Source organism: Volvox carteri (genome assembly GCF_000143455.1).
Source record: "Volvox carteri f. nagariensis unplaced genomic scaffold VOLCAscaffold_7, whole genome shotgun sequence".
NCBI lineage: Eukaryota > Viridiplantae > Chlorophyta > Chlorophyceae > Chlamydomonadales > Volvocaceae > Volvox > Volvox carteri.
Window position 1 is genome coordinate 997,575 of NW_003307550.1, and position 11,929 is coordinate 1,009,503.

At 56.3% G+C, this 11,929-nt stretch overlaps 1 protein-coding gene across 1 annotated transcript; it reads right to left on the minus strand.

The window, feature by feature from the left end:
* Positions 1-430: 430 nt before the first annotated feature.
* Positions 431-11,614, minus strand: VOLCADRAFT_79791 (uncharacterized protein; the record flags this gene model as incomplete). The annotated part of the gene is made up of 18 exons (XM_002947717.1): positions 431-1,295; positions 2,134-2,279; positions 2,603-2,762; positions 2,926-3,028; positions 3,495-3,616; positions 3,740-3,908; positions 4,037-4,182; positions 4,308-4,428; positions 4,526-4,669; positions 4,962-5,062; positions 7,969-8,095; positions 8,295-8,406; positions 8,928-9,085; positions 9,560-9,763; positions 10,019-10,123; positions 10,626-10,695; positions 10,873-10,986; positions 11,517-11,614. The coding sequence occupies 18 exons, from the start codon at positions 11,612-11,614 to the stop codon at positions 685-687; spliced, it is 2,811 nt and encodes a 936-aa protein (XP_002947763.1). The 3' UTR covers positions 431-684.
* Positions 11,615-11,929: the final 315 nt, after the last annotated feature.

The window sequence follows — 11,929 nt, forward strand, 5'->3', positions numbered from 1 at the left end:
ATTCCTGACATTTTGGACGATCCATCTCCAACATTATCAGAGTGTTTACGAACTGAGAGGTACTTTGCAACAGCGATGGAAAACGAACCTGTGAGTCCTCAATTTAAACACTTTGCTATCGCAAGTTAAGATGGGCCACGACTGGGCCGGGCCACGACGCAGTTTCCTATTTACAAGCGGGCTCTCTTGCAGTAATTGTAGCGAAACTTATCTTAGTATTAAACTCCTCATTTCCATCTTGTTGTCGTCATGGAACGATCGCACCTATGCAGGGGTGCCCACGCAGGACACCTTTTCCCCGATGATGGCTGGTCACGGCGAAATTCTTCTCCCATATCTTTCGCGTTTTGTACCCTCTGCATGTTCTCGTATTCCTGTTCAAACAAAGTAATCGACTTGGGACACGGGCTCGGCACATGAAAACCACTTTCGGTCCATGCGAGTACAGGAGTTGACTGTACGCAGGAGGAACAATGGCCTCCACTTCATCGCGTCAAGGCAGACTGCTCTCATTTGTGCATATACGTCCGTAACCCCAAACGCAACCCTTTCTTTCCATTTCATCATACACGGGCGCGCACGTTGCCAGGTGCATTACAACCCCCGCGCAATCCTCCCTCTGGTCCATTGCAACTTTCGAATGTCTTCACCTCCCTCCTCTCCCAGTCAAGTCTTCCCCGACTCTCATGCATTGGGGCAGTCGCGCGCAAAATGCCCCGGCTGCTGGCATCGGTAACAAACGCCTGATCCACCGCCGCCACCACTGCCAACGCCTCCGTGCATCCCGCCAATGGCGGATGCAAAGACCGCCCCCCCTCCTCCTCCTCCTCCGCCGCCGCCGCCACCCCGGCCGCCACCGCTGTTGCGCATCGGCGCTACTCGACACCCGTCCCACTGGTCTTCCCACAGGAAACACCCACACGAGTCCTGCTCCGCGCGCTCCGAGTGTCCACATGTGAAGAACGGCCGGTTCGGATTGGCAGTACTCCTAGACACAGCGCGACGGCACGGCAGGTTATGACGTGGACACAGCGGTGCCTCAGCGGACGTAGCGGCGGCGGCGGAGGCAGCGGCGCCGCCGCCGCCGCTGCGGTCGGCATTAGCTCGCGTCCCACGGGCTCGGGCGGCAGCTGGCTCGGACCTGGATCGTGACTTTGCGCCGTCACCGCGGCCAGCCGCGCGCGACGCGGAGGCCGTACGACGTCCCCGTCGTCCCCGGCCACCATTTCCGCCGCCGCCGCCGTCATGGCTGCCGCCACCGTCATCATCCCCACCACCACCGCCATTATCATAGTCTCCTGCGGTGCCGTACGCACCCGTATTCCCACCGTTATCCTGGTTCTGTGCTTGGAACCCCCCACCGCCGCCGCCGTTGCGTGCATTTGCCAGCGCGTTTCGCACAGCAGCGGCGGCGGCGGTGCGATTGCTGCTGCCTCCACCGCCACCACCACCACCGGCCGCGCCGGCGGGGGCGGTGCCGCCGCCTCCACCACTTCCTCGCCCGCCGCCGCCGCCACCGCCGACGCTGCAAGCCTCCAAGATTTCTTTGATTCTTGGATCACATACCAGGCACCCCGTAAGGGTGGGCTCCTGCAGTTCAGAAAACATCAAACAGAAGTAGTTACCAAGACCAGGAGGGCTGTAGCTTGGGGAGGACGTGTCACAGGGTGCATTTCTTCTCCCACAGACGAGTCGACAAACAATCAGAGACGCCCAACCTCCCAACGCCCTCACATCTCGCCAGCGATGATAGACAAAAAGACACACACACAGACACACACAGACACACACATAGTGTAGGGTAGCGCTTCGGATGCGTACATGGCGAACGCGGAGTCATGGGTGATTGCCGCCATGGGTGTTGCGGCCAGGGGCTGACCAGGGGGTGATATAAGGAGAGGATGTGATGATGTGGATGCGAATGCGGTATAACACCTATCAAATGTGGCATAACACCATACCAGCAGTTGGCACTTTGCTCCGTCGTACATCTAATACTCCCCAAAACCCCCAAATCCCCACCCCAACACACATACTCTCATCAGACACACCGGCATATACGATTCCCCACCCCATCTACCCTTCCCATTTGTTCACTCACATACATACAGGCACACACCGGCAGTACCTCACGCACCTGCAGGATGCCTGGCGGCATTTGCCCCATGCGAAATCTGAGGTCAGCTCGCATGAGGGGTCCGCCGCCACCGCTGAGCGCGCAGCGGCCGCAGGGCTGGGAGGATACGGAGGCATCCGCCACGGCGCGCGGCAGCGCCAGCCTAATGTGTGTGTGCATGTGTATGTATGTTTGTACGTGTGTGTGTTCCAGGGGACGGGGGGGCGGCGTGCACGTCAGTATAAATTTCTCGGCGGCGGGTATCCCGGCGCCGATACATGCAGTGATGAGAAGGCACGTATGACGGCGATGCGCTGCCTGTCAGTCTGTCTGTCTGTCTGTCTGACTGCCTGTATACGTACTGACAGCGCATCTATAGTGCTGACCTGACCCTTACAAACTACACACATACACATACACATACAGACGCACGCATACACATTTACACGTTGTCCAAAACCTCCGACGCCCCCCTCCGTCTCGTACCTGTACCCGCACACGGAGGTACTGGAGCACACCGCCACGTAGCGTCCCTCCGAACCACGGGTCAGTACTAGGGAGGAGCCGCCGCAGCTCTGACACGTGCCCAGCAGAGGACCGACGGGCGGCGGCCCGCCGCCGCCGCCGCCGCCACCACCACCGCCGCCTCCGCCACCGTACCTGAAGCCCGGCGCATGAGGTTTCTGGGGTGTTAAACGATGAAACCTCCGTACATCCCCCACAAACAAACATCTGCACTCACCCCGGACCTCCGCCACCGCCTCTGCCACCACCGCCTCCGCCACCACCGCCACCGCCGCCTCCGCCACCTGCCGTAGGAAGGAACCGGGCCATCTCCGCTGCCAGCATCCCCGCCCGCTGTTGCGCCGTCAGGAAATCCGCCCGGAAGAACTGAATGGCCTCCTGGAGGACCTGAAAGGGGGAGGGGGAGGCGTGAGGGGGTAGTTAGGTGCGCGGGCGGGGAGGGATGGGCCGTTGGAGGGCGGTGATACGAAATGAAGAGCGGGCAGGAGAGCTATTGGGGCCGGTAGATATGTGTGTGTGTGTGTGTGTGTGTGTGCGCCTCCATTTTTTGAGTATAGAAGTTCGGTGAAACCCCCTCCTCCACACAAACACCACACCGCAGCAAGTCCCTCCCACCGGCACCAGGAGCCACGAACACTTCCTCCCCTTCTCACCCCATCACCCCCACCCGCCCCTGACCCCTGTGCCGTAGAACCCCCGTCATGCTCCGAAACCAGCCTGGTTAACAACCCAACCCCAACCCCCCTTGGTAGTTGTCTCTTTGGCTTTTGTATGTATGGTTCATACCCCCTGGCCACACACATACACACACACACGCACGCGTGTCCACTCAGTCCCCCAAAACCCACTTCACCTGATCCTTGCTCACTCTCCCCGCCGCCACATCTCTAATGCTGGCCTCGATCTTACCGCGCAGATCGGGCTTCCATAAGTCGTCGAGTCCCATACGGCAGTAGCCGCTAATTAGCGCCTCACCTGCAAACATATTCACATTGCCGTACAGCCGTACTCATCTTTATGTAAAAATATCCATGACGCCGTACAGCCGTACCCAATTTTATAAAAATTTGGGTACTGAGAGGTCTCAATCCCACCCACCTAGGGGGGTCGGCCAGAACGTCAGCGCCCCTTCGTCCTTCTCAGCATATCCCCTCTCCAACTGCTTCTGAATGTGCTCGGCCACCGTTGCATCCGTACCAATGCCGTATGCCTCCATCTTGGCGATCAGGTCGCGCTCCGACAGACGCGGCGGCGGCTCTGTGGAGCCCTGCAAAAGGATTGCCGTACAAGGGTTTCTGTGTTTTACCGGTCAGCACGTATGGAAAGCATGGTGCGAACAAAGTGGAATCCATCTGGACTAAATCGGTTGTCTTGTTTCCCCATCCCATGTCTTACCGTTCTTAATCGCATCTCCGAAGGAACGAAGCTCTGTCCAACCGTTAGCTTCGGCAGGTTGTCGTTGCCGCCCCAACCGCTGTACGGATACACGTCAAGCCAGTTGCGCTCCAGGACCATAAGGCCCGTCGTACGGAAACGCTCGCCTACAGGATCCGCATCGACAATACATTTTTTGAATAGTGTTGTCGCAGCAAGGACATCAATGAGCTGGCGCGGATGGAAACGGCGCGCATACGTCAATAGTGTCGATGTTGAAACCGCAACTCACCCCCAATGTCAATCTCCACCTGGGTTTCGGAGCCAACCGCGTCCTTGGAGCAGCACGCCAGAAAGTGCCGTACAACAAACTCATACAGCTGACGCTTGTCATGGCTCCAGTCGTGCTCGCCCTGTTGGGGGGAGGGGACGACATGGACAGGGTGAATGTGGTTTCGGAGAGGGGGCGTGGGCGGAAGGGTGGCCTGCCTCTTATGTACGCTCGCGTACCAGGCTGTGCCGTGTGGGGTGTATGGGCGGATGGGCCTTATCGTCGTGACCCCCGGGTCGCGGTTGTCTCCACAGCTCCCCGCTGAGGATACGTTGCGCGTGGCGGCCCCAGCGGGGGTCCCCCGTGTGCTCTGTTACGATACCCTGGGCGACAGGAGGGTGGGGTGGGGCGGTAGGGGCGGCGGGCGTGTGTGTGTGTGTGTGTGTGAACATTACACGATGCAGAAGTACAATGCACTGCAAGAAACATATAGAAACATATACATATACATATACATAAACAAATAAAGTGTTATATATACGATGGTTATACATATTCTATGTAACATGTACCATATAATATACAGTACCCCAAATACTATTCACATATTAATAACACTTATGAAAGGCGTGCGCAGTAAACACACACACACGCACCATCTTGAGTTTCCCCCACCTGCAAGTCCATGCCCGGGTCAAACACGTCCGTCTCCGTACGGGGGTAGCTGATGAACCCAGCCTGGTAAAGCTCCTCGGCCAACTTCATGATGCGCTCACCTGCCATACGAACACATACATGCACCGCACACATATATGTTGGCAGGGAACAAATAGCGTATGTATAGCTTATAGAACCTCTCCGCCTCCTGCTCGCATGCGCTCGCATTGTATATCAGCAACAACAGCCAACGAATGCCAAGGAGTACCCAGGGTGATCACGTGTGCGCTAGCATGTGTCTGGGGGTTCCCATTAGTACGGCATGCGTACCGCCATCCTGGGTCGGGAATAGAGAGCGGGAAAGCGTGCATTATATGTATGTATGTTGTTACAGGGTGGTTAACTTCGCCAGCGGCCCCCTTTCCCGGGGCAGTCCCTGCTCTCCCCTGCTAGAGGGGCACCCTAATCCGTCACCCCATCCGACTTCAGAATGTATTCGTTGGGTTCGGCAACTCACCACCAGCATCCAACCAAATCTAGCGGATCAACGGCGCATCAACTTAGTTCCTGGTTAGCTCGCAAGTTGATTGTATGTATGTATGTGCGTATGTATGTATGCATGTATGTCCTTGTTACAGTCCTCTCAGTAAGCCCACGCTAGTGCCGCCTGTGCTTCCAACAGCTGCTGTGCTCTGGTTTCAGTGTCGACCCTTTGTCGGGCCTGCTGGACAGCTGGAAGGGCTGCTTCTACACGGGCTCTTGGGCACAGCCTGCGATGTTGTGCTGTATTGTTGATTTGATGTGCTTGGGCAGTGAGGTGGCGTTTGAAAGCAGGCCACCACTCGATCAGGCCAGCAGGGTTGTCCTCCGCAGTTGGGGCCGCCGTACACTGATCGGTAATCCAGGCCTCCATGCCGTGGCCAGGTCTTCATGAGCCGTGAAGGCCATGTGCACCCAGCGAATTCCCGGGCCCCTTTCCTCAACCCGGTGAGGTGTAAAACCATCACACTGGTGTGCTAGATAATCTCCAAGCTGGCAACATACAGCATCACATGATTCACATAAATGTGATCTACTCGAGAGCCTCCTGGACGAGGTGCTCGGTAGAGGTGGGTGTAGTCATGGCTCATGGGATGAAGCTGACGGTGGCTATCCATCATGACCGGTCCAGCTGTGCAGAGCATTCCTGCTATGGGGTCATCTACCCTCCGCCCATCCTCCCCCACTGTGGAGTCCAGGGTCGGGTTTTCGACAAAATTAAAGTCCCCCGCCCATATAAAAGGGTGGTGTCGCTGTTTAAATCTGCCTGTGTGGCCGTTGCTGCCAGGATGTTGCTGATCAGTTCTTGTCTTAGGGCTGCTGCCCTATGGGTGGGGACATAGATATTGCAGACCTCGATGCGGTGCCCTCCCCAGCGGGGCAGGCAGCTTGTCAGCCGACCCTGCACACTCACGTTATTTCGCCGTTAGGCCTTGTCGGACGAGGTTAAGGACGCTCCCCGTGTGGATGGAGTTAGACCACACGCTGGCCACTATTCGCCAGCCCTGGCTGTGGGATGTTGCCGCTGCCATGCTTAGCTCGCGTTCGAACAGGGATTGGTGGTGGGCATTGGTGTGGTGGGTTTCCTGTAGGCAGATCACATCCAGCCCCATCTCTGTCCACTATTTGGCCGCTGCACGAATCTTGCCCAAGTGTAAGGGGCCATCCCCGCATTGCACCCTGTTGGTGCTTGGTAGTGATCGTCGCTTCCATTTGCAAGGTTGGGGGTGGCAGTGGGCTGATCTCTAGGCTGGGAGGCGGTGGGGAAGTGTAGCACTTGGGACGGGGAGCCCATCGATTCAGCCTCCATTACCGTGTCCTCCTCCTCAAACTTCAGCTGTCCCCGGCTCCATCCCCAAAGCCTTGGTTCCCTGGATAGCCTCGGCCTCTTTCACCTTGTGTTTTCTGGTAGACTGGATTAGTTCACTGCGCCTCTCTGCTGCCGACGTTTTTTGGATCATCCGTTTCTGGTCCTTTACTTGCTGGGCCAGTTCTGCGGATTGTTTGGAGGGAGCTTTGGAGACAACCCAGCTCCTCAAGGCAACCCAACTACCCAGGCACCGGACCTCCACAAGGGGAAAACATGCAAGCCTCGAAAGGCCCAGGGACCCCAAACGCAAATCCGCAGGCCAGACCTGACAGGGGAGGCCAGGCGCACGTTCTTCCTGGCGCAAACAGCTGCAGCCCGAGCAGCCCGCAAACAATCCGCAGAACTGGCCCAGCGAGCTAAGGACCAGAAGCGGATGATCCAAAAAACGTCGGCAGCAGAGAGGCGCAGCGAACTTATCCAGTCTACCCGAAAGCAGAAGGCGAAAGAAGCCGAGGCTATCCAGGGGACCAAGGCCTCGGGGAGGGAGCCGGGGACTGCTGCTGTTGAGGGGGACGACACGATTATGGAGGCTGAATCGATGGGCTCCCCATCCCAGAGCCTAGTATTACACCTTCCCACCGCCTCCCAACCTGGAGACCAGCCCACTGCCACCCCCACCCAACTCTGCTGATGGAAGCGACGACCACTATCAAGCGCCAACAGGGCGCAATGCAGGGATGGCCACTTCATATTGCAACACAGAACATGCAGGGTCTACTGGCCAAACACAAGGGCAAGATTCATGCAGCGGCCAAACAGTGGACAGAGGTGGGGCTGGATGTGATCTGCCTACAGGAAGCCCAACACACCAATGCCCACCACCAATCCCTGTTTGAACGCGAGCTAAGCATGGCAGCAGCAACATCCCACAGCCAGGGCTGGGGTGTAATGGCCAGCGCGTGGTCTAACGCCATCCATATGTATGTATGTATGTATGTATGTGCTAGTAGAAAGCCAGCGGGTTTAAGGCATAGCCTATATCCCCCCAAGTACACACACACCTACCCCTCCTGCGCCCAAATCGCACTCTAATCATCTACCACCTCGTACACCCAACCCATCCCCGGCACAGGATGGCGCATAGCTACGACCCTTTCCCCCCCAACCCCCCCCCACCGGACATCCGTAGCTTTGCCGTAGCGCGTTTCTGCATTTCCAACGTGCTCAAAGGAGCGGGAGCCTGCCGGGTTCGTGTAGTACCCCGTACAGACACCACCACTGCCGTACCGGCCTCCTCGCAGATCTATGAGGTGGGGATCAGTAACAAGTACAATGTGAGGCAGAATGAAAACCGTGAAATGAGTTTTGGCGTATTACAAAATTTAAATCAATTTCAAGAGAGAAAAGACCAGCGGGCCGTGCAGTGGGTGGCTGCGGGGAAAGCCATGCTGTGATGTGAGAGGAAGTGGTTGCGTTGTACATGTCGTACGTGTCGTACATACCTCGTAGTACATCTCCGCCACTGCCTCATCGAATAGTCTCCCCCTGGCCCACTCAAACACGCAACTGCCCCCTCCTGCTGTTGGGGCCTCTCGATAAGCCACATGGATGGTCCTGAGGTGTGATGCAGTTGCCGGGGACCCCGGGAGATGGAGGGTTGGGGGGCCTAACTGCCAGGCATTTCGTATCCACCAGCACTGTGCCGTACACCCTCCGTACACCGCCACCCGTGTCATTACGTCCCGCAGTGAAAGTAAACTTGAACTCCACACAACACAACACAACACGTCGGCAGATATTGCTTATAATGTCTGCATATCATGGCTCCTCCCAACACACATCCATTCTGATCGCTATGACGCTATTTTCCCTTCAAATATACTATACTAATACTATACCTCTACCCCACTTCAACACTGGATTACCACTCCTACTACTAATAGTTTCAGTAGTGCGGTGCATGTGATTTCCTTAATAAGTTATACAACCCGCGCCTCGGTTTATTCAAACACTACATACATACATACCTTCCCACCCGGGTAAGGAACATACCCTTCCACCCGGCAATGTGTTCGTTCCTTTTCCCATGTGCCTCCCTTTTCCTCATCATGCCGTACCCACCTCGCCGTACTCACCAAAACTGCTCCCTGACGTGGTTTTGCACCTCCCACGCCCGCTGTACGATAATACCCAGCGTGGGAAACTGACACGGGCCGTAGCTGAGGACTGGAGCTCGGCCGTCCTGCTGAATACGTTCTCGTACGGCAGCGATGCCGGACAAGTCAAAACGGTCCTGCAATGGCGCACGGGAGACATTTTGATGGGGGGTTGGGGTTGGAAACAGAGGGAGTAGGTGGGATGGGGGAAAAAGAGGATTATGGCGTGCATGAAGGGTTAAGAGGGGGTGCAATCACCACACGCATAAGCGGCGCCTCCGGGGTTGGTCGGGATGAAAGTAAGCCGGGGTTGGGCGTGGGTTGGAGGAGAGGAAATGGTGCAGATCTGACAGGTAGAGGGGGTAGTGGGAGCACTGGGATTGCCATGGCAGGGGATCACAGGCTCGGACGGCGAACACACAGGTGGAAGGTGACCCAGATGGGAATAGCAGGAAGAAGAGGAAGAAGAGGAGGGGAACGTAAAAGGGCAAGGAAGGGGAGGGGGAAAGAGAAGGGAGAGCAGGAGGACGAGGAGGGGGAAGATAACGCAACCTCCCTCCCTCCCTCCCGGCCCCCTCCCTCCGAGCCGCCGTCTGTCCGTCCGTACTTACCCGCAGCTGTTTCGTCTGGAAGCGTGTAAAGCTGGCCCCAATCCGCAAGTCAATCTCCTGTCGCGCGTCCACCGCCGCCGCGTCATTGGCATTGGGCTGTCCTAACGTGGCCATAGCGCGTTGTAGCTCCCGCGGGATGAGGGCGGAGAAGCGAGCGCGGCGAATCACCAGCCGAGGATTCGCCGCGCGACACACCGCCATGACCTGCGGATGGGTTATAGTCATGTATTTTTCTGGGGTTTCATGGCGGTTACAGCGGTTGTAGCGGTTACAGCGGTTACAGCTGCGTTTTTAGCAGGTGGGGGTGGGGCTGGGGATGTCGTGGGACGGAGCGTGGTTTGGGTCACAGCGAAATTATAATGAGAAGCGTCATGTGGTTGGGGAGTTGGGGGTTAATTCAGTGGGGCCTTCACTTCATGGGATACCTTCCCTCTCTTCCCTCTTTCCCTAGACGCCCACCTCGAAGCTGATGTTCTCCCCCTCCCTGTCGCAATCCAGCCACAACACCAGCCACTGACACTGCCGTGACAACTGCTCCAACTGCCGCTTTAGATCCGTACGGTCCTGCACGCACGCGCGAGTGTGTGTTGGTTAATCCGAGCCGCGATACGGGAACAGGCCGACGTGGGTGCATGAATAAAACAGGACACAGATGCGAGCTCCGAACTCTCAGCGACGAAGTCCTTTCCAGTAAAAACTGGCACCAGCGTGCGCGTGTCGGTGTGTGCGTGTGCCCGTGAATAAGTGCACGTCTGTATGTGTATTTCTAAGAACTAAGAAATAATGGCTCAGGGCCACAAGGACGTGTTGACGTGTGTGTGTACATGCGCATGCGTGCTTGGGAAGGGGGAATCCAACCCACCCAGCTTAAAAACGAAAAAATATATTTGAACATTTTAAAGCCGCGCACTCCGCAGCTATCCTGCTCCAGAGCTGTTCAATCGCTATCCACCATTCCTCCAGGGCCCCCAGAGACAGGCCGATCAGTTCTATGTTGCTCTTACTTTTTCTATTCCTTTTGAAAAACGTCTACCTCTCATACTGCTCCCATACGGCGGTGTCGTACCTGCGGCACCCTCTTGTCCACCGGGCAGCTGTATAGGTCTACATCGCTGCAGCCGTGCCATTTGCGGTACCTACGGTGTACGATAACATACGGACACGATAGTCAATGAGGTTGTACGTGCTTATGCTTTGTATGTGTGCATGTTCCCTCAACATCTGCGGGTACCAGTATGTCCAGCATGTACCGCAGGCGTACAGCGTTGACATACGGCACAGTGATTTGTACGACGTTAGTACGACATGCCTACCCGTCCGGAAACTCGACTTCCATCAGATGTCCCGCGACGGACGTGAACACCATGACTGCGGGGTGCCCCTCCACATTACTGTAGTTGAACTCCCAAATGGGGTTGAAGCGAGCCCTGTGTTGGGATTCGATTTGGATTGGATTTAGGTTGTCGTATTGATTAGATTGTTGGATTTTTATTGTGGATCTGTTTTGGAATTTGGACTGGATTTGGGTCAGGGATCTTCATGGAGAGAAGAGTAAGGGGGGAGGAAGAGGGGGGGAACGGCGACAGGCAGGCAAGGGGTTGGGAGAAAAGTAGGGCACCATAGGAGGCAAAGGTGCTATGCGATATAGACAGGGCCCCGGGGCGGGGAAGGAGGCAGTAGGAGTTGAGGAGACAAATTTGGGGCAGCAAGGCATGTATGCGCGATTGGAAGCTGAGGGTGAGGGGTGACAGCTTCGAAGATAGGGGCAGAGTCCTTGATCCCGAGATGATATCTGGTTAGAGTGCTGAGCCGTCGTAACACACATCGGCTGAGACAGGTTAGGAAAGGGCAACTGGGTTCCAGGTGCGAATAGAGCGCTGTGTGGTCTAACATACAGGGCCGGCATGACTCGGGGAAGAACACCAATCGAAAGACCCGGCGCCAGTAATGCACTTACGGTCCCCGAGATGACCTTGCGGATCCATTGCTCAGGATTCGGGACACCTCCTTAGCGACGCTGGGTTTTTCGGCGACGTTCAGCACACGTATGGACATGGCTAGCGTCTCGGCCAACGCTTTCGCCGAGCCCAGATGACTCCCATATTAAGAATCATTATTACTTGTGAGTCAGGGATGTGATGAGGATCATGACCGGCCGCCGCTTAGTTATTTTTGTTAGCGATGCCTTCAGTCGGCCTGCTAAACGATCTCGCTAACAGTTGAGCCGTAGTTTTTATTTATTGGTACATAAACTGACTAGCGGTAAACACAATCCAAAACAAGGGCTTAGTGCGGACTGAAACCAAAAAGTGGAGCCGGCGGGAAAGTTCAAAATTTCGCCAGTAGCCTTCAAAGCAAAACGCCACCGTT